At 51.7% G+C, this 21,466-nt stretch overlaps 9 protein-coding genes across 9 annotated transcripts; 7 read left to right on the forward strand and 2 right to left on the reverse strand.

Moving 5' to 3' along the window:
• Positions 1–266: 266 nt before the first annotated feature.
• Positions 267–2,662, forward strand: LCP9604111_6857 (transcriptional regulator family TF; the record flags this gene model as incomplete). Its single annotated transcript, XM_039074824.1, has 4 exons — positions 267–565; positions 629–1,460; positions 1,511–1,787; positions 1,839–2,662. 4 exons carry the CDS (start codon positions 267–269, stop codon positions 2,660–2,662), a joined length of 2,232 nt encoding a protein of 743 aa, XP_038927158.1.
• A 630-nt stretch (positions 2,663–3,292) lies between these two features.
• On the forward strand, positions 3,293–4,733 carry LCP9604111_6858 (acyl-CoA dehydrogenase; the record flags this gene model as incomplete). The annotated part of the gene is made up of 4 exons (XM_039074825.1): positions 3,293–3,497; positions 3,558–4,473; positions 4,525–4,634; positions 4,687–4,733. 4 exons carry the CDS (start codon positions 3,293–3,295, stop codon positions 4,731–4,733), a joined length of 1,278 nt encoding a protein of 425 aa, XP_038927159.1.
• Positions 4,734–5,554: 821 nt separating this feature from the next.
• LCP9604111_6859 (putative ubiquitin conjugating enzyme (UbcD)) lies at positions 5,555–6,338 on the forward strand (the record flags this gene model as incomplete). Its single annotated transcript, XM_039074826.1, has 5 exons — positions 5,555–5,598; positions 5,663–5,708; positions 5,832–5,861; positions 5,965–6,148; positions 6,199–6,338. The coding sequence occupies 5 exons, from the start codon at positions 5,555–5,557 to the stop codon at positions 6,336–6,338; spliced, it is 444 nt and encodes a 147-aa protein (XP_038927160.1).
• Positions 6,339–7,303: 965 nt separating this feature from the next.
• LCP9604111_6860 (VOC family protein) lies at positions 7,304–9,072 on the reverse strand (the record flags this gene model as incomplete). The annotated part of the gene is made up of 2 exons (XM_039074828.1): positions 7,304–8,846; positions 8,897–9,072. The coding sequence occupies 2 exons, from the start codon at positions 9,070–9,072 to the stop codon at positions 7,304–7,306; spliced, it is 1,719 nt and encodes a 572-aa protein (XP_038927161.1).
• A 1,675-nt stretch (positions 9,073–10,747) lies between these two features.
• Positions 10,748–11,568, reverse strand: LCP9604111_6861 (18S rRNA pseudouridine methyltransferase; the record flags this gene model as incomplete). Its single annotated transcript, XM_039074829.1, has 2 exons — positions 10,748–11,224; positions 11,287–11,568. 2 exons carry the CDS (start codon positions 11,566–11,568, stop codon positions 10,748–10,750), a joined length of 759 nt encoding a protein of 252 aa, XP_038927162.1.
• A 1,074-nt stretch (positions 11,569–12,642) lies between these two features.
• LCP9604111_6862 (ESCO family N-acetyltransferase) lies at positions 12,643–14,999 on the forward strand (the record flags this gene model as incomplete). The annotated part of the gene is made up of 4 exons (XM_039074830.1): positions 12,643–12,651; positions 13,605–13,631; positions 13,681–13,811; positions 13,865–14,999. 4 exons carry the CDS (start codon positions 12,643–12,645, stop codon positions 14,997–14,999), a joined length of 1,302 nt encoding a protein of 433 aa, XP_038927163.1.
• A 387-nt stretch (positions 15,000–15,386) lies between these two features.
• LCP9604111_6863 (uncharacterized protein) lies at positions 15,387–16,696 on the forward strand (the record flags this gene model as incomplete). The annotated part of the gene is made up of 2 exons (XM_039074831.1): positions 15,387–15,423; positions 15,507–16,696. The coding sequence occupies 2 exons, from the start codon at positions 15,387–15,389 to the stop codon at positions 16,694–16,696; spliced, it is 1,227 nt and encodes a 408-aa protein (XP_038927164.1).
• A 546-nt stretch (positions 16,697–17,242) lies between these two features.
• LCP9604111_6864 (uncharacterized protein) lies at positions 17,243–18,189 on the forward strand (the record flags this gene model as incomplete). The annotated part of the gene is made up of 2 exons (XM_039074832.1): positions 17,243–17,313; positions 17,400–18,189. The coding sequence occupies 2 exons, from the start codon at positions 17,243–17,245 to the stop codon at positions 18,187–18,189; spliced, it is 861 nt and encodes a 286-aa protein (XP_038927165.1).
• A 778-nt stretch (positions 18,190–18,967) lies between these two features.
• LCP9604111_6865 (translation initiation factor 2A) lies at positions 18,968–21,188 on the forward strand (the record flags this gene model as incomplete). The annotated part of the gene is made up of 5 exons (XM_039074833.1): positions 18,968–18,992; positions 19,082–19,151; positions 19,204–19,275; positions 19,334–19,971; positions 20,020–21,188. 5 exons carry the CDS (start codon positions 18,968–18,970, stop codon positions 21,186–21,188), a joined length of 1,974 nt encoding a protein of 657 aa, XP_038927166.1.
• Between the last annotated feature and the right edge of the window lie 278 nt (positions 21,189–21,466).

Here is a 21,466-nt window from a genome sequence, read left to right on the forward strand (position 1 = left end):
GTTGAATTCTTGTGTCTGTGTAGAAGTTGAGCTTGACCTGTCGCAGTACGCGAACGCGCTGGGCCGGAAGCGCGACACCATTTAAACCCAATTAGGCATAGTGTCATGCAATATCACGTGACCGGTCAAATCCGGACCCACTCCTGTCTTATCTTGGCCTGAATATGCATGTCTGCCTCAGGCGGCCAACCGGCAATGAGTAATTATTCGGGCCAGAACCGGCCGGTGTGAAGCTGCTCCGACCCCGCCTTTCTGTATTCCCCGGAATGCGCCAGAAGGAGGATGAGTCCAACCTCCACACCAATATGAAGCGGAATCGCATTCAATTCGAGGCCAATGGCGAGGCCTCGTCTGCTTCTCCCCCTCAGGGTGTCTTCACCCCGGAGGACCGCCCTCACCATGTGCCGAAGATATCTAGACGGATACGGGCATGCACTGAGTGTAAGCGACACAAAGTGCGATGTGATATGAAGGCAACCGACTCGGTATGCTCGCGCTGTCAGCGCATGGGACTGGAGTGTATCGTGAACAAAAGTCTTCAAACATTGCTGGAGGACGAAGCTGAGTAAGTGCCTTATCTTGGGTGTTTACATCGGTGACATATACTGATTGCGCCGGGTTATGATAGGTGGAAATCAATGATCGAATCGGCAATGACGGACCTGCTCAGAAAATCGCAGCTACCGGAGCTATCATACTACCAAGCAGGCGGTGGTACAGAGACACCTTCGAACAAGAGAGGCCGGAAAGACTCCACCGTCTCGACTGATGATACTGGACTTGGGCAACATAAAAGGGCCGAGCCAGTCGGTAATACAGTAAAAAATGGCGCAGCTGGAAGGTCAAATTATGGCTTCTCCCAACAACAGCCACGATATTCTTTAGACCGCGAGGAAACTGGCGCAACTTCTCTGGTCACAGCCCCGATGGGCAGTCTGTACGAGGTGACACAGCTCAGTGAAAACCGCGAGAGCTCGCCCGGACAAAAGCTTGCCCCGGACCAAGTATTGGTCACTGATCTCATCTCGCGCGGAGTGGTCGATATCCAGGAAGCGGAGGAGTTGTTTTATCACTTCGACCAGGTACTCAACCGTTACCTATGGGATGGAGCCTTGCTAGCACATAAAGACTTGACGTCTGTCCGACGATCTTCATCAATGCTGTCTGCTGCCATTTTGGCCGTCACCGCGCTTCACATGCCGACCAAGGAACGCACGTTTGATACATGCTACACCGAGTTTGCAAAATTGGCATCAGAGTCTATGCTGGACCACCATCATACCCTAGATGATATCCGCGCACTATGCATTGGAGCATTCTGGCTTGCTGATGTTAGTTGGAAGCTCTCTGGCTATGCGGTTCGTATTGCAACCGAGCGCAACCTGCATCAGTTCTTTCGCAAAGCCACACAAGGGTCGCCAGAACACATGGAACAGGCGAGGCTATGGTATCTACTCTATGTGAGTAATATTTGACCCAAAGTGTTGTTGTTGTTGCTCATAGTTTTCAGACCTTGGAACACCACTTTTCTATTGCATACGGCCGACCACCGATGATCCATGAAGATGTCAGTATCATTCAGCACAATGTCTTTACACAAAATCCGTCCATTTCACAAGGTGATCTTCGACTTCATAGCCAGGTCGACCTGTTCATCATTCTCACCCGAATGTATTTTGCATTCGGTCCAGATGTCGACCTAGAAGTTCCAGAGAGCGATTTCCCCAAAATTGATCAATACGATGTTGATATAGGGGACTGGAAGTCAGCATGGCTTCCTAGACTCGGTAAGTCTGACTTCCTGAGACACAGCTACATTGTCTAATATGTTACTACAGCGGGAAGTCGCTACGTCGGTGCATATCCATACAAGGCCGTGTATATGCACTATCATTTCTCTCGGCTGCAGCTTAACTCACTTGCTCTGCGCACATACCACTCGTCAACCTCCTCAGGACAAATGTCTTATGAACGCAGGAAGCGTGCTAACATCGCTGTTGAATCAGCCATTGCGACTCTCCAGGTTTGTCTGGAAGAGCGAGACATCCAGCTGGCGCTCGTTGGCGTCCCACTATATCTCCACAGCATGATCACATTTGCCGCAGTCTTTCTGCTAAAGATCACAGCCAAGATTTGCTCGAATGGAACCATTCCCGGGAGCCAGGGCAAACGGACCTCAATCGCCTCGGCAGGGCTACACGTTGACGTGAGCTACGTACGTGTTCTCGTCGGACGGATCGTCGAGCTCATGGTCTCCTGTAGTCAGCGAGCGAGCGAGCGCCACCTGAGTCACCACATCGCCCGGGGTCTCCGCAAGATGCTGACTGGGCTTGAGGAATGGGAGAAGCGCACTGCTGGTACCCATACCATGGGGTTAGCTGCACATGAATCCCATTCTCTTTTCAAGCCGGTGGTAATTCCTGGAGCGCAGATGCTGGGTGAGCGTGACACTATTCTGAATCACCCGCCTCCATTGCTTGGTGTGGCACCGCTGTCCGCCGAACGCAGCAATGGGTTTGAACACCCTCTGACCCCAGGGAAGCACGAGCCCGGTCTATCGGAAGGCTCGGTTGACCCTATGATGGCGGATCTTTGGGGATTTGACGAGGATTATTTCCCCACGGGAGTGTTTGACTTCCTTCAGAGCCAGATGCCAGCGTGATCCGGACTTGGAATGTTTTCCCTGGGCTGTTCTCTTTATACATAGTAATAAACGGCCTATGATTGACGATCACGGTTGTTGCAGGAGAATATATGAATATTAGAAACATACATTAGAGTGAACTACTAATTAAGTCGGACTATATCTCCATACTTCCTTAATAAATGGCATTGCCCAGTACAACATATAGTTAAGAATGGATGGGAATTCGACATTGGACGCCACTTGATCCCCGTCCGTTCTTTTCCTTATTTTGATTCCTTTCCAATTATCACCATGCGACTAAGATACATATGCTCTACGGACTCCGGAGTATAACATACCTTGTCTCTCGGTGCTTGGCATAGAGCCACCCGGTAGACCGAAAAAGTCCGAGTCGGTTGAACATGCGGAACCAAACAGCCCATTTCTCGGGGATTCTGTCGAATCACATTGGACTAGATTAATACAAAAGCCGACTTACTGTTGATCTTGTAATTCCGTTATTCCTGGTGTATTGCACTCGGTGATTCCATTTACCCCAAACTTGCAAGACTGCCGAGGTATCCGCATATTTGATCCAGTTTCCGCAACAATTGACAACTTTATTCTCTCTCCACTCTGTTCAATTGTCCATTCTCTGTTTTAGCTATGATGAACCGATCTCTTCTTCGCGCAGCTGCGCGCTCAATCCAGGCTGGTCCTACCTCCGTGGCAGGCCGCCGGTACGCCTCCTCGGCCGTCTTCAATTGGGAGGATCCCCTCGTCGCAGCGGACCTGCTCACAGAGGAGGAATTGGCAATTCAGGAGACAGCACGCCAATACTGCCAGGATAAGCTTGCACCCCGCGTTTTGGGTATGTTTAATTCGCTTGCTTCTGTGAAATGATGGACTGACGTCAGTGACCTCCTTGCAGAGGCCTACCGCAACGAGAACTACGACCGCCGAATCCTAGAAGAGATGGGCGACCTCGGCCTCCTCGGAGCTTCAATTGAAGGATATGGATGCGCGGGTGTCAGCACCGTGGCATCGGGCCTCATCACCAAGGAAGTTGAGCGCGTGGACTCTGGATACCGATCAGGCATGTCAGTTCAGAGCTCGCTAGCCATGACCGGTATCTACGAGTTCGGCACAGAAGAGCAAAAGCAGCGCTTCCTGCCTAGCCTCGCTAAGGGCACAATCGCCGGCTGCTTCGGTCTGACAGAGCCCAACCACGGCTCCGACCCTGGGTCCATGGAAACCGTGGCGCGGGAGCACCCCACGCAGAAGGGCGTGTACCTGCTCACCGGCAGCAAGACATGGATCACGAACTCGCCCATCGCTGACATCGCGCTCGTATGGGCTAAGCTTGAGTCTACTGGGAAGATCCGTGGATTTATCGTGGAGCGTAAGCGTGCGACGCCCGGGTCGTACGAGACCCCCGCTATCAAGAATAAGACTGCCCTGCGTGCTTCCGTCACTGGTATGATCCATATGGATAACTGCCCCGTACCGGCGGAGAATATGCTGCCCGATGTCGAAGGTCTCAAGGGTCCCTTTACATGCTTGAACAGTGCCCGTTTGGGAATTGCCTTTGGTGCCATGGGTGCCCTGGAGGATTGTCTTGCCCGTGCGCGCGAGTACAGTCTGGAGCGCAAGCAGTTCAAGGGCAACCCGCTTGCCAAGTACCAGCTTATTCAGATGAAGTTGGCTAACGCTGCTACGGATGCTGCTTACGGAACCCTGGCGGCGATCCAGGTGGCTCGTCTTAAGGATGCTGGCAAGGCTACGCCTGAGATGATCTCGATGATCAAGCGTCAGAACTGTGACCGTGCTCTGGCTAATTCCAGAACGTAGGTTTCTCTGTCTTTTATTTTTGGGTTGCTTTACTGACATAGTATTAGTCTGCAGGAAATCTTCGGTGGCAACGCTGCCAGCGACGAGTATCATATCGGCCGCCATGTGGCCAACCTGTTTGTGGTGCAGACCTACGAAGGTCAGAGCGATATCCATGGTAAGTCAACCCTGCCTGATTGTGTTGGGCTGAGGCTAATGCATGTTTCAAGCTTTGATCCTGGGCCGTGCCATTACAGGCAAGCAGGCCTTTGTCTGAACATAAAAAGAACATATTTGTATATAGACTATATCCCAATCGAATGTTTCAAAGAGGTACACCGCAGTTCTAGGAGTAGCCAGTAAGACATCAGGAGCTCCCCCTGAGAAGTATAGGGTCACGCTATCAAAGGACAGTTCCTTCCTCTTTGGGACAAGCGGGAAATTGCGGACGCCTCACCCGCACGTGACATCATCGAGGGGCAGTGTATCAGTATCATGCGGTGTAATACGGGTTTCAATACATACAGAGGTATATTGAATGGGAGAGGATTGGATATAAAGTGTATGACATGACTAAAATTGGACGTGGCCATGTTAGAAATGTGTATATGTGTCTACCCGGTTAGGCACTGCTCTCTATGTATCAGGCTGGTCACTTGAAATATCCACCTGTCTGCTAATGCTGTCTTGTATACGGGATACTCCATATATGCCTTTTCCTGACCCCAAATTCGATCAGCCCTAGGCATTGCCTTTCATGAAGCAATACTCAATCATAATATACACACATATACCCTTCTATCTACTTCTGCCTCATTCTCTAATACCTCAATGAGGTAACCCAGCTGAGTCATCATGTGTCAAGTGGGCGCCCGGTAATTACGGTATTGGGTCGTACAATACCGACAGAATCGATTCCGCCCATGGGGGCACTTTTCCCCCTCTTCCTCTTGAGACTCCCAATTATCTTCTTCCCTCTTCTTTTTCCACACAAAGGCGTAATCGTAAGATCTGCTTTATCTTTCACTCTGAGCATCAACTGACCACCCATCACCCAGCTTCTTTTCCACTTTCTTCACCTTTCTCTCTTTGCTCGTCATGGCTCTCAAGCGTATTAACAAGGAACTCGCTGACCTCGGCCGGTAAGCCTATCCTGATGCTATCTCTGCTATCTTCTTGTGGTTCATGAATCTAACTCTCCTCTAGGGATCCACCCTCGTCCTGCTCCGCTGGTCCCGTTGGAGATGATCTGGTATGAACTCTGAACCCTCGTTTTCTTGCTCGGCGCCATCTGGCGGGGCACAACCCCGGCTTTGACAATCTTGATATCAATGAGAAGATCGTGGATGGCTGACTTGTCATTTTTCTCTTACAGTTCCACTGGCAAGCAACCATCATGGGTCCTGTAAGTTGTTCTCGTCTGTGCTTTGGAGGACCTTGGGGCCATTTGGCCCTTTGCGAGCTCCGGAGATTCATCACCAGATCCATGATACTAATAGATCATATAGGGTGACTCCCCATACTCTGGCGGTGTCTTCTTCCTTGCCATCCACTTCCCTACCGACTACCCCTTCAAGCCCCCCAAGGTCAACTTCACCACCCGCATCTACCACCCCAACATCAACTCGAACGGCAGCATCTGCCTGGACATCCTGAGAGACCAATGGAGTCCTGCTCTCACCATTTCTAAAGGTGAGCAAGACCTTCTCCTTTCATTCTACACAGTTTCTAACGACCCATAGTGTTGCTCTCCATTTGTTCCATGCTCACAGACCCCAACCCGGACGATCCTCTGGTGCCCGAAATCGCGCACGTCTACAAGACCGACCGACCCCGTTACGAGGCGACGGCTCGCGAGTGGACGCGGAAGTACGCTATTTGAGTGAAACGACAAATCTGATTACTCCTTCGCTTCTTATGTCTTCTCTATCTATCCCTCAATAACCCTCCTTGCGACCCCTATTTCGCTCGACCACTTTTTATCGGTGTCATTTCAACGTCGCTCTGCATCTTTCCGCTTTCTTGCCCCCGCTCTAGATTCAGAATCCGCGAAAGCCTGGCGTACCTGTGGTCGTAGAAACGTTTTCAGTTTTCCCAAACTCAGTGTGTTAATTTCAAATGCACCTGTTCTTGCGCGCGTTTGCTTCCTACTTCGGTGCCGAAAACTCCATTTGCGCCGGGTTTGACCTTGTTTGTTGGGCTGAGTTTCTGGGACTTTCCATATCCAACGATCCTTATGACAAATTCTCATGCATTCATGGCATCCATTTCTCTTTTTTTCAAACGCTCCATGCGTCTAGGATTGAATTATGGACACTGCCGAGTTTCCGCAAGTTCTTCTTTTGCTTGTACTAGCGATGCTTCAGACTCGGTGGGTAATGCTTGGGGAGTTTCAGAGAGTAGTTCGAGATCGCCCTTGTCTTGGGTCTTGCGCTTAGGGGTTATAAGGGGCTTTATCTTTTCCTATCCAAATAGCACAATCTAGGCAGGGCCTATCTTGTGTATGAGCTTTTGATAGTGTAGACTGTAATTTGTACGTCGTATAACTACAACTTCAAACACTGATTGATTCACTTGATGCATTCCAATTGCCCAACTCCAAATCCAAACTCCCTATATGTGTATGTATGTATATGTATCTGTGTAAATGCAAATAAAAAAGAAATGAAGAGTAGAAATCCATCAAATCAACTGTCGTAAACCATGCGACTGAACCAAACCCAGACTCAAAACAAGTCCAAGCAAGTCCAGGACGAAAAGAAAGAAAGAAGTAAAATGCAAAATAAATCAAACCTAGCCCCCTAAAAGGAAAAAGGAACCAGGCAGACCTATTCAAAACATGCATCATCAAACCGCCTGACTTCCCCGTCGACTCCCAGCCCGCGACCCCTCCTTCGCAGTGCGCTGACTAGCCCGAGAAACCTGACTCACCGAATCCGCCGGGCTGACACGATCATCAGCCCTAGAGCTCTTCGAGCTCCCAGACCGATGCGAGCGGTGGCGATGCGGATGCAACCCAACCTGGCTAATCGAGTCATCCGGCGAGACTTGCGAGGCAACGTCCAGATCCACCACGCTCTCAGGAAGCGGGACGTTCCGCGCAGAGAAATGCGACTTCCCGCCGTCCCTGCTGTGGATACTCGGGCTGGAGTAGAATGTTGCGTTCGAGCCGGTGGGGAGGGGGATGTTGCGCGCTGAGCGCGAGGATGAGGCAACGCTAGCGTTGTCCTTGCCGGCGTGCGAGTGCGTGCTGTGCTGGCTCTTGTGCGAGCGTGACGTCGTGCTCTGCGGCGCTTTGATCGTTGAGGAGCGCTGCACGCTGCTTGGCGCGCGCATCTTTTCTTCGTGGTAGCTGCTGATGAAGGTGGACGGGGCGCACGCGTAGCGTTTCTGTGAGGCGTTGCTGGCGGGTGGGTACTCGATTGCCCGGAGCGGGATGTCTTCTGGGATGCTGTAGATGCTGCCTTCTGAGGCACGGCGAGGGTTTTCCATGTACTCGGAGCCGTCGTAGATTGTGCTGGCGCGAGGGTTCTTGGAGGTTACGCTGCGCGTTAGGGTTGAGCGTGGGTTTGAGGCGGTGGTGTAGGCGCTGCGGGGTGGTGCAGGTGCTTCGATGGCGCGGAATTGGGATTGTTGGTCGTCGTTGCCGAAGAAGGACTGTGCGGCGGCTTTGAGTTGGGGGAAGCTGTTTGCGAACTGCATTGGTTCGTGTTCTTGGGCCGTTGACTGTGAGTCGCCTTTGACCATTGCGTAGGCGATCGCTGCTCCTGCGGCGGCGCCGATGAGCGTGCCGACGATGGTCTTGGCTGCCATGCTGCCGTCGTCGCTCTGGGGCGGTGCGTGCGACTGCATGGTATATGACGGTGGTGGCGGGCCTTGGAATTGGCGCGAGACCATAGATGGTGCCGACCGCTCATAGACTGAGGGTGCTTTGGAACCTGCGCGAGACTTGGTGTCTGATCGGGCTTCGGATCTTGCTTCGGATCGGGCTTCAGATCTCGCCTCAGATCTTGCCACGGATCTAGTGTCGGACCTTGCCACGGATCTTTCGGACATAGCCTCAGACCTTGGGGGTGCGATGCTCTCCGCCTTGGCAGTGCTAGCTCTACTGCTCGCCCTTGAGACCACAGAGCGGCTAGAACCCTCCAGCAGAGCCATTGTCGGCCCGCTGGCGGCGGATATCACCGAGGCAGCGCCAGGCCGGTAGACGGCTTCAACGCTGTTGCCATCGAAGTCGATGACGGCTGCACTGAAGTACCCAGATTGCGAATCTCGCATTTTGGGTTCGCCGTGGATCTTCGCGCCGGCTTTAAGGGCGCTTATGAAGAACGAGCCGACAGCGTCTTTCGACGGGGCTGGGAAGGCGACATGGACTGCGCCAGGAGGACATCTTTGGTTTAAGTTAGCTTTGTCGAGAGACTGGGTTTCTATATCACTCACCCAGGCTTAGTCTCGGTCATCCAGAAATCAGCAGGTTCCCCCTGCTTCTGACCGAACCCTATATAGTCATCATGTCGACCGATGAATTGGTATCCCAATGGCTGTAAACATGATAAATAGAAAGAGGTAGAGGTCGGGAGGTGAGCGACAGTCAGGGTGATATGCGAGACAGGCATTGCGAAGGTTGAAGTGAGGGTGCCTGGATACTAGCACGTAGAGTAAAAGAGAACAGGGATATGAAAAAAACGAAGGTGGCTGGAAGGAAAAGAGAGGTTGAATGGAGTCGGTAAAGATATATACGGTGAAGGAATCCAAGTCTATAGCCAGAAGTATGACGCCGGGAAACGAGGCCACATGAACAGTTCCCCCAAGAGCCAGTCAGAATAAATGCCGTGTGACTCTAAACCAAAAACAGAGCCGAAACTAGGCTAGCAGCTTCCAAAATCCTGCCCAAGCTGGCGAAAAGGTCTCACCCAGAACACCGCATGTCTCCCCTCGATAGTAGGTGGGCACTGAGGAACGTGTGAACTCTGTATGGAGTCAGGCCAGTGGGGTCCCCGAGACGATTGGCCGAACGATCAAGTCAATGCTTTGGACCCGATCTGCACGGGATATTTGAAACGGTCCAGGACGAGGCGTGTCCAGGGCCCAAGTTGCATTCCGTGCTCCATACTTGGTGAGCACAGAAATAATAATGCCAGTTCGTACTCCCAGTAGCACGGTACTCAGACCGGAAATTGTTCCTGTTCCTGTGCTTGGCCGCTTTCGGATACCTCGGGGCCCAACCTTGGGAAAGTGAAACGCTCTATGGCTGGAAGGGTGCAGATGGGTCCCTGCCAGGTCATCGCGGGGAGCCAATGTGGATTCCTGTTGGCGGATGGGGCGTCTGTTCAGGATGCCCTGAGCGAGGTGCATGAGCCTATCGACGTTAAGTGGACATTTTGCTTACTTGTTCCTCTCGTGTAGCAAATGGCGGACTTTGGAGTGGAGGAAGAGGAGATTTGCCAGGTGGGCTTGGGTAGATGTGCTGACCGCTACGGGGTTGAGTCATATGTTGTACAGTAGCAGAGCAACTAACTAACTATGGAGTATGTTGTACACCGTAAGTCGATATTTGGGGATAATTATGAGAATATGATCTAGAATGCTACGATCTCTACATCTCCAAATATAAAATGGGCAGAAGTGCATCGCCTATCGCCACCCTCGGTCCGATTCGCGTATTCAAAGTGAGGCGAGGCTAGTTGCATGCCACGTCAATCGGAATTATTGGGAGAAAGAGAGGTGAAAGTAAAAAGCAAAGGGAAAAAGTAAAGTTAAAAGTAAAAAATAAAAAAGCCATAATTGTATTGAACACAGAAGTTGAAGATATGTGTCTCAGGAATCCCCAAACGGGCCCTGACCTATGTGCTGTTCACTTTTTCTGGTCTACACATCGCAGCGAGGTTGAAGCTGGATGGAGGCAAGACGAATCAAGGACTGGCGAAAAGGAACCAAATGCCATCCGACCCGTAACGGAGGGGGAAAAAAGACCCAGGTGCTCTCTAAACACCCGTACCCTTGGGATGAAAATCCCGATGCTTGGTAGTCCCAGTATGTTGTATGCAGTATTTCCAGTTCCCCCAAACAAAACAGAGAGATATAGAAAGGCAGAGAGAGCTGGGCTTGGAGAACAGCCAAAATATGGAACAAGAACAGATATATGCAGAGATATGATCGGTAGCTTCGTTCCGGGCAGCTCAATCCCCGCCTGTAAAAAAAAGGTGCCTAGCAAATGTGCCGTCAGTACAGACGACCATGACGCGCGCTCGTTGGGCGCGATCCTTTCTTTTCTTTTTCCAGTTGAGTGTCTCAGAGAATATCCCAGACCTCTTCGGCAGCGTGGCAGAACTTGCTGCAGGCCACACTGGCACTAAGACTGTAATTACTGATACTGATGGTTTCATCCTTAAAAGAGTCCGCAAAGTCGTCGTTTCCCTTGGCCATGGCACCGACGAAGATGGCGACACTCTCATTGGGGTTCAGCGTCTCTAGATAGTCCTTGGTGCGGACCACGGGCGCCTCGAAACTCATGGTCACCTTGCGGCAGTTCGGGGGAAGATGGTCGGTGATCGGGTTCTTGATAACCTTGAGAAGCTTTTCTTGCGAGTTGGTCGAACGGATGGAGAGTCGGTGGAGCAGTTGCACCATGAGACCGGCGAACCGCTTGAATGTTCTCGGGATACGGACGGAAGGGTTGACTTCGATCAAGACGCCCTTGGCGGTGTGGATGAAAATTTGGAGCCGACCGGCCTTGTTCACGGGGGAGTCGAGAAGAGTGAGCAGACACTACGCTGGATTAGTGGGGATTCTTTGACCTTGCTATTGCCACTGGCGATGTTGAATCGTACCTGGTGGGTAATATCCGGTCGGGCTTCACTGATATCGCGGTTCATTTTGCGCATGATACCGATGTGCTCATCGCTGTTCAACAGAGAGAACTTCTCATCCTTGGTTCCTGAACGTCCACTGGAGACAGCCTTGTAGGTTTCCAGACTGGCATTGGAGAGGACCACAATCAAGCGTTGGGTGTTCTTGTCATGGGGAGGAATTGGCATATGCTGTTCGGCGACGAGCTGGGGAAGCTCTGGAGGAGGGCATGATTGGGTCCCTGGCGATGAAAAGTCAGACATGGTGAAGTTGAGAATTGCAATTTGGGCGCGGGGAGGGGTAAGGGAAGGGGGGGGAAAGGTGACAGATGTGGCTGGGATGTGATCCGAGGGGATCAATGCCCAGCAATATGTCACACGGACCAAATCAGAATGAATCCCTGGAAGAATTGATGTTGGATTTTGAAGGGTTGGAGTCGTCTGTAGTTGCGGCGAAAAAAAATCAAACACAGTTGAAGAGATTGCCGCAAAGCAAGGGGAAAAAGACATAGAATCAAAAGGAATACATACTCGCACGCTTTCTCTTTCCAGCAGCTTGTTCTTGGTCCGACATTGTTGGTCTGAATGTATTTGCAAGATGTTTGAAGTTGAAGAGTTTTTGGGGGAGAAAACTTTCGGGGAAAAGGCGGCCCCAAGAAAGTCGAGCGTCGGAATTATATAGAAATCTAATGCGTTTCTACGTAACTACGCTTCTCTTTTATTGTTTGTTAGAATGTATTCTTCGGACTATTTACAGTCTCAATTGCAACATAGGAGAATGGCAGGTAAAATATAGGAGTCCACGCGTATGTATATCAACATCGGATATTGTAGTTACTCGTACTCTTCGATCACCTTGGAAATTCCCTTTTATGTTAGCTTAACGGCTTAGTGCCAGAGATCGACATTAACTAGCCCCTCTACGGGGTCCATGTCTGTATACAATTCCAACAGCGTTTGAATCATCCGGAAAGCCACATCGGCTTCTCTTTTGCAGGTTGATAGGTCCAACATCCCAATAATAGCAAAGCGCCTGACAGGGATGTACCAACTCAACTCACTTGGGAGTAACTCCCTCTGTACTAGCCCTGGTACACTAGCAAGGTTGGTACCTACAGTACAGAGTCCTCTCTGGGGCATGAATATTGAATATCAGAGGATTGAGTTCGGATGATGAGGATGTGTGACATTCTTGCATAATACTGCGGTGGTGACTCAGAATACACTGATCTGACTGGCTCATGTTCTAGCAATGCCTCTTGGGGGCCGTACACCGAGAGGCTGCTACCCAGTGGATGAGCAGGGTCAGCACAGATGTGAGGCCATGAATGGATCGGAATGGCAAAGGTGATACAAGGAAGCTTTGTCACTAGGCAGTGAATCTGCCGAACAAGGAGCAGCTCTTCTGGTAATCTTTGAGGCAGTTCAGAGTGCCTGTGATGCCTCGCTCGTGATCTGGACCCCGCCGGTAGCGACCGGATGAATGTGTATCATGTAGGCTCCAGCACAAGCTCTTTGCACGATGACATGCCAAGGGCTCAGTTGCCACCAAGTCGGCACTGTGAGAGTGAAATCCGGGGGGAGCCCATATGTGACCTGGTAACCTTAGCCAGCTAACATCAAGCCAATCACTTGAGCTCGGGACTTGACCCAATCAGCCCGGAAGAGTTTGTGTTGGGTTGGCAACGCCCCAGTATTCCCTGTGATGAAAATTAATTGCAGCCTATAACCGGTCAGCTGTAGGCGCTGGACATGAAAAAACAGAGCGGTCAATGAGGATCATCACAATTCCAACGTGGGCTTCCTTGCACGATGCAATACGGGGAGGCCTTGCACGCCTTAATCAGAGGCCAAGGGCTCAGGAGAGCGTCATCTTTAATCTCCCTGACTTTGGACTTATCCTAGACCAGAGAAGCCCCATTGGCTGGAATTTTCGATTGGAGCCTGTCTGTTGTGTGTTCGGAGCACTGTGAATCAATTTAAGTAGAAAGGGGGCGAAAAAAAAGTGCCCGACATACCAACCACAGGAATTCGACAAGGCTGGTGTTGTGTGTTATACTCCATTTATTGCATCTTCACGTCTTCACGTCTTGAATTTCCCCTTCTTCATCTTCTTCTCTTAAATCTCTCATCTTCCGCATTTCTCCTTGGCCCGGTATTAATCCCGGCTGGTGGCGAGACTCTCCTTTTTTTCACAAAACCCAGCTCTCCACCAACTATTGATCGCTTCATTTCTATTTTTTTTATCTTTTTCTCCCTGAACTTGAAACTGCTCTCAAGCAAACCTGAAATCCTCACAGTCAGGGATACAAGTCCTAAGAGCTCTGGTAAGCCAACGCTCGTCATCCAAAAACAATATGTCCTAAAACAGACTAGCGTCCACGCGTGCCGTCACCGAGGACTTTCTCAACTTCTTCATCCCACCGTCAGCAGCTTGGAGCTTGTCAGGAGCAAATTCTTTGGAAAGTCAGGGTCATGCCGTGGATAGTTACCAATTCATTTAAGAGGTATGTTGGTGTGGTTCTAATTTACCCAAGGGTAGACTAACATCCCATTTCAGAGGCCTCATGAAAACTTACGGACGACCAACATGGCGCGTCTACGATGATGAGCGCGCCGCGAAGAAAAGACGCGTGGATGACTATGATGAAGCTGAGGCCAATCTGCAATATGCTATCCGGGAATCTTCAGCTGCCGTGCTGTCGAGCCCGTCGCGTCGTAATTCCGTGTTGTCGGAAGACACGCTTGATGATATTGACGATCTCACTACACCACCATCGTCGCCACCACCAAGCTTAACCCCACCACCAGCAAACACCCGCAAGCCGGCATTTGCCTTTCTCAAGCGCAAGCACAAGGAAACTCCGACCGCATCCCCCTTGACAGAGGTGAACTCGAATAGCGTACGCGCATCCGTGGACCCACCAAAACAAAAGGGTCAGAAACAACCTGTCATGCGCCAAATGCAGATCGACCTGGGAAATGATACACGAAAGACCTGTGCTACCTGTTCTATGGAATACATCCCATCCAATACAGAGGACGCGGCACTGCATAAAAAATTCCACGAGATGAATGCGACTGGGATCGACCTGGGCAAGGCATTTATGCGTGCCAACGCCTCGCGTTGGGTTTACGAAGCGACTCGATTTGACGAGGGGTATGTGGTCATCGTAGACCGCAAGGCGTCCCCTAGCGCCAAGAGCCAAGCGAAGAAAGTGCTCGAGGTTGTCAATAAAGAGCTCTCCTCACCGGATATCGATGACGAGATCCTCTGGAGCCAAACGGAACCGCCCAAGCATTTGCAAAAGGGCTCTCCCGAGAAAGTAGACCGTTACCGAGTCTTCCTGCACATGAAGGACAGTCGCTGTGTCGGGCTCTGCCTAACCGAGCGCATCTGGGAATGCCGACCGGTGGTCAAGGAACAGAATGGCGACGCACCCAACGGCTCTGTCTCAACACGAGAGGAAGTCTGCCCGGCCATTGTCGGAGTCTCGCGCATCTGGACTTCCGGCTCCTCGCGGCGCAAGGGAATCGCTTTAGATCTCCTCGACTGCGTGGTCATCAACTTTATTTACGGAATGGAAATAACAAAGGCACAAATTGCATTCAGCCAGCCTACGGAGAGCGGCAATCGCCTGGCACATAAGTTCTTCGAGGGTGAAGAGACATGGCATGTCTATAACGAGCAGTGATGGGGTTGACTTGAATATGGGAGGTCTTTCTTTTCTTTAATTTATCTCACAGCAATGAGCGAGGCATCGGGCTTTGATTGTGTTCTCGAGCGTGTCTTTTTATCTTTTATATGCTTCTGTACCATACCTGGACCCTTTTCCCGTGTACCATAGGGAGCTGGGACGCATTCGTTTCAATATTCCAATTTGACTGAACTATTATCTCCGTACAAGAACAATTTGTACGTCTTGTACTTCTTTTTATGCATTTTATTTAAGCCTCGGGCAGCCGGACTCGATCTCGGAAAGCGGCGCGTACTGGGAACCTCATGGATAAGAAACTCGGCGGGGACCCCTCAATTCTTCTCTTTTTCTTTTTCTCTCGATTCTAACGTATTCATTCTCGCGATGCCTGGATCAAATCCTTTTCGTGTTAGAAACCTGGGTGAGTATTGTTTTCCCCTCCTCTTGAGCCTTCCCGGTAACACGGAGTCATAACGTGGCGCTGATGTCAATCTGGAGACACAGGCAATCCCGCAGCTCCATTGTCTACCAACCCGGGCACCTTGGCCCCTGTGCCTTCTAAGCCTTTGTCCACTCCACCTATAGCCCCGAATGGTTATCCCAGAAAGTCGTCGATACCGCTCGAACGCGAGGTAGCTGACTCGAGCTCCTCGGACGAAGACACAAACCCATTCAACCTGCGTGTGTCGGCGAGCGAGAGTGAGGACAAAATCAATGCACATAAGAGCCCAGCTCCCCTTGAGGATGATCGACAACGAGATTATTCTGGGTCAGCTCCACATCTAGCTCCATCAACAGATGGATCCCCCATATCACCCGACCACAACATGCCGTCTGCGACAGGCGCAGACAGCTTCTATACAGGACGTCATGCACGGTCGTCTATAGAGCTTGATGCAAGCCCCCTCGGCCGAGCCAGAGACAAGAAGCCGCCACCTCCGCCTAGGAGTCATCACGGCCGAAGAATCGGCTCTATAGCTACCGCAGAATCATCCCAGACCGCTCGGTCCAGGTCTACTAACCGCCTGTCAATTCCTGGCTCCCCTGGAAATCTGACGCTTGGCACCTCGCATCCCAGCTCGGTGTCTCTGTCCTCGGCCGACTACTTCTCGGTCACTGTAGCGACAGGGTCCACGGACTCGCTCCAGCGCAGCCAGTCCCAGCATAAGCGTCCTCCGACGCCACCTCTCAGTCGACGGCACAGCCAGATGCGGAGATCCAAGTCTACACAGTCCAAAATTACCAGCAGATTAAATATGTCTTACGACTCGGAGAGCAATGATGGCTCTCTGCCTCCCAGTCCGGACCCTTCCAGTCGGGTGGAAAACAAGAGACTCAGCATGCCTCCGCCATCCTCGGGAGACTTCCAGGCGACTGCGCCGTTGGGAAATATCTCACTGAACCTGTCTCCCCCCACTAACTCCAGACCATCATCACTGAAGGCTGGTCGGCGGACATCATCCTATGGGAGTGTCTCTGGACCACCTCCGCCTCCTCCACCTCGGCGCACTCGAGACTCCATTGCCCGTAGCAGTGATGTGATGGGGTTGAAGGAGAACCAGTCCCCAGCCCCAGTTCCAGTCCCTGTTCCAGCCCCAGCCCCACAACCATCCAATGCCCTTGACATCCTGGCTGATCTCACCAAACTGCAGAAAGAGGTGGATGATCTTCGAGGGCATTATGAGAATCGTTAGTGATCGAAGGGGGCAGCAGGCTGTTTTCTCTCACGTTTTAGTATAGGAGATTGCATACATGAATGAACGAATGCATGAATTTGGCGTAGTGATTACCAGTATTGAATTTCTGGTAAACACCTTTATGGGGAAAGATGGGCGGGACAGATATTAACCATATGGTGGCTATTAGTGACCATCACGATAGCTCCGGTTTGTATAAAATAGGGGCGAAATATAACTATCTAATATTCATTTTCGACCGAGTAAACTGGATAATTCAGTATCTCGTCAAGAACAGAGCCCCTCTGAGTGGAATAGCCGATCAATAGACCAGGTAATCTCCTATTAATATGGTGGCCCGCAGTATTGTCCCCATGGCCGTTAACTCGCGCGGTATACGCCACGAGGTATGACGTGGGGGGAAATTAATTATTTAGTTCGCAAAGTCCAGGGCCAAGTCCACCCTCCTTCCCTCTTTCTCTCTCAACTTCTCTTTTGACAACTCTCGCATTACTGACTCTACTTAATTTCTAAAGAATTAATCCATCTTCATATCTTCGCATCATGAATACTCCCACGCTGATCAATTTGCCTCCTCCCCCATCGGACCCCGTCACTCCATCGGATATGGGACCGTAAGAGCTCTCTATAACTCCATCTTCCCTGTCTCTATACGTAGCATGGAGTGTTGACTGACTTGCTAATCAACGGAGAAAATCAGAGGCACCCCCAACTCCGGCACTACATCGCTGTCCGCTCTTTCGACAACAGCCATCAAAGATGGTCACCAGGGCCAACCATTCCCTCACAGCCACCATGCGCACCAGTCCTCCACATCCTCCACAACCCTAGAGGCTGAACGCGCAGACCGCATCTCCCGTCTAGCGGGCCTTGAGCGCGTTGCCACAGCCCGCGCCGGTGGCCAGACACCCACTAGCCAGCTTCTGCCATATGCTCCAGGATACTTCGAGAGTCAAGCACTGAAGGAGCGCAGCACAGTCGGCAGCGCCAGTGCGACTGGCAGCATCGCCGGGCGCACAACCTGGGCGAGCAGTAGCGACACATACGACGCCGACAAGATGAGCGAGCACGAGGACGACGGCACTTCCAGTGTCAGTAACGTCAGTGATGAAGGTAATGCCAGTCTCGTCGGTTTTGGCGAGGGCGCCAACAGTACTTACAGCGGGCCGATTTCTCGTCCGCCTGGAATGAGCCGTGTGTCCTCTGGAGGTATTGCAGGACGACCTACTTCTATCGGCAGCTCGAATATCAATCGCCCGAACTCGCTGGCTTCATATCTTCAGCAACAACAGCAACATGCTGGGGAGAGCTCCATGAGATCGTCGTCGCCGGCTGGGTCAATCACTCCCGAGCCTATCAATGAGGATGCTCGCATGGTGGATGGTATGACTTTTGACTCGGATGTCGTTGATACTACTGTCAGAACTCCACGACTAGTTTCTACGCCCGGTCACAGCAGCAGTGGATTTGGCTCGCCAGCCCGGGATTAGTGTCTGGTTCATGCTTTGGTAGATTCAAGAAGTTACGAAGGCGTTTTTCTTTAGTGGCTTGATGCCTCGAATGGATAGCTTTTTTTTTTTGGTGTCTGTTTCGAATTAGCAATGACTACGCATGTAATTCTGAGAGAAACCTGTGTATTGAGACTCTTCTCTTCCAATTATTCAACCTGTCGTTGGTAACTACCTGGGTCTTCACTCTAAAGACCATTGCCACCTGTCTTTTGCACCTAAATCTAGACACCTAGACACTATCCTTGCTATTTAACATAGAATAATATACCAGCAAGCTACCATATAGTCTATCAAGCTCCAAGCCAAGCCTAAAGCCCATAATCTATACAATCGGTGTCCCGGCACAACGCGTATACTGCAGATGACGGCATGCCGCCTGAGCCACATCGCCAAACCCGAGTTTTCTTCCTTTCACTTCTCAACCACCCCAACTACCTTTCTTCGCCCGACCCCTTTTGCTGGCATTGACTTGTCTAGCAGTCTTCTATTCCGCCGACTTGCTGGTTTCACTTGCCCAGAAACCCCACGAATTCCCAATCCGAGAAATACCCCCGAAAAGCCCGTTTCGCTTCGCCTTTGTTCGACTCCCGTTATTTCACCGGGACCGTTGTTCGCTGCGAGACTATTTTGGTCCTATAAGTTCGCTTTGTGATTCGTGTTTCTTCTTTGAAGATTCCATTTTACTTTGTGTTCCCGAAAAGCATTCGATTTCTCTTCTTTTGGTGGATTCATTCTAGACCCGCGAGTCGAAATCAAGATGGCTGCTCCTACGCAACTTGCTTGTACGTGTTTTCCTTCCATCTTCTATGTCCCTGACTTCAGGTCGCATTTGGCTATGCGGGTGGATGAATGGTTGCTGATAACCACACAGTCCGCACGCTCAAGGGCATTAGCATCATGGATGCCGCCCCTGTCTACCAGCCCCTTTCTGGGTTCGCGAAGTAAGCATTGAGCCAGATAACAAACAAGGGATGTCGCTGACTCGTTTCCCAGACCGGAGGGTAACCTCCGCTGTAGCGGCTACTCGCCGTGTGGTCGGTACTTCGCATGGGCATCACCCGAGAAGTAAGTTGACTTGCCCCCCAACTCCACGTCCAAATTCTAACATTCGTCTCCAACATAGGGTCACCATTATCGATCCCTCCGTGGGCCAAGTCGTTGGAACCATCCCCGCCGAGAACGTGTTCGAGCTTGGATTCTCGCCACTCGGCACCTATGTGATCACCTGGCAGCGCACATCCAAGGACGAGAACGGAGATGCCGTCAAGAACTTGAAGGTGTGGCGTGCCATTGAGGATGGGGACGATCACACGATTGTGGGAAGTTTCGTCCAGAAGTCGCAGACCGGTTGGAACTTGCAGTACACTGCCGATGAGCGGCTGTGCGCCCGTACCGTGACCAACGAGGTTCAGTTCTACCAGAGCGACAACCTGTCCACTGTTTGGAACAAATTGCGCGTGGAGGGAGTCGCGGATTTTGCGTTATCGCCTGGTCAGACTCAGTCCATTGCCGTGTTCATTCCTGAGCGCAAGGGCCAGCCCGCCCAGGTTAAGGTGTTCATTGTCCCGCAGTTCACTTCGCCCGTGTCGCAGAAGAGTTTCTTCAAGGGCGATAAAGTCCAACTGAAGTGGAATGCTTCGGGAACTACTTTGATCGTGCTTGCGCAGACTGAGGTGGACCGCACTGGCAAGAGTTACTACGGCGAGACAACCCTGTACTTGCTAAGCGCTAGCGGTGCATTCGACTCGCGCATTGATCTTGGTATGTCTTCTCACTATACTACATGTTGAACTAACTGACACTCCACAGATAAGGAGGGTCCTATTCACGATGTTAGCTGGAACCCCAACTCGAAGGAATTCGGTGTTGTGTACGGCTACATGCCCACGAAGACGACCATCTTCAACTTTCGCGGTGTGCCCAAACACAACTTTCCCCTTGCGCCGCGCAACACCATCCAGTTCTCGCCGCATGGCCGCTTCGTGCTAGTTGCCGGTTTCGGTAACCTGGCAGGACAGATGGACATCTACGATATGGACAAGAACTACCACAAGATCACCACCGTCGAGGCCTCCAACGCCAGCGTGTGCGCCTGGTCGCCCGATGGACAGTATATTCTGACCGCGACGACCAGCCCCCGTCTGCGTGTCGACAACGGCGTGCGCATCTGGCACGTTACCGGCGGTCTCGTCTACAACGAGGAGATGACCGAGCTCTACGACGTCAGCTGGCGCCCGCAGAGCATCGAGCAGCACCCGCTAGGCGAGCCGCTCACCAAGGTGCCTGCGCCCCACCCCTCCGCTCTCGCGTATATGGGCACGCGCAAGGCTCCCGTCAAGCCCGCAGGTGCCTACCGTCCCCCCGGTGCCCGTGGCCAGCTGACCCCGCTCGCATTCAAGCGTGAAGACGAAGGCGGTGCCGCCTTTGTCCGCGATGGCGTTCCCGGCGCCAGCATGAACACTTTCGGCAAGCCCCGTCGCCGTGAGATCCCCGGTGCCGAGCCCTCGGAGGAGTATCTGCCTCCCGGAGCCGCACCCGGCGGCGGCGTCGCCCTGCCTGCCGAGAACCTGTCCAAGTCGGCCGCGAAAAACAAGAAGAAGCGTGAGGCGGCCAAGAAGGCTAAGGAAGAAGGAACCGAGGTTCCCGCGAACGCCCCGACTGCGCCCAGCTCAGAACGCAGTCGTAACCGCGGCAAGAATGGCACTACCAATGGAAACGGTCCGGCCAAGTCCACGCCTACTCCTCCTCCCGCTGCTCCTGCTCCTGCTCCCACCCCTGCTCCCCCTGCTCCCGTGTCTGTTGAGGATTCCTCTGCTCAAGATAAGAAGGTCCGTGGCCTACTGAAGAAGATTCGCGCTATTGATGAGCTTAAAATGCGTCTTGCAGGTGGCGAGAAGCTGGAGGACACGCAGATGAAGAAGATCCAAACCGAGGATGCGGTGAGGAAAGAGCTCCAGGCCGTTGGGTATGATGGTTGATTGGAATTGAACAGAGAATGCGTGATGCTTGATGCTCGACGCTTGACGACGTTATGCAGATTGCACCCTTGCATGGATATACCTATCGACCCGCGTGTATTGCATTTGGTATAGGAGCTGTTCAGGTTGATATCGATATCCGTATCAATATCAACACCACTCACTATCAATATAAACTTGAAATGGCTCATAGAATATCTGTAACAGTAGCCTACAAATCTAAATTTACATCTATCTAGAATATCACACATCCAAAACAGTCGATCTGAATCTAGTCG

Source organism: Penicillium roqueforti (genome assembly GCF_015533775.1).
Source record: "Penicillium roqueforti strain LCP96 04111 chromosome Unknown scaffold_19, whole genome shotgun sequence".
NCBI lineage: Eukaryota > Fungi > Ascomycota > Eurotiomycetes > Eurotiales > Aspergillaceae > Penicillium > Penicillium roqueforti.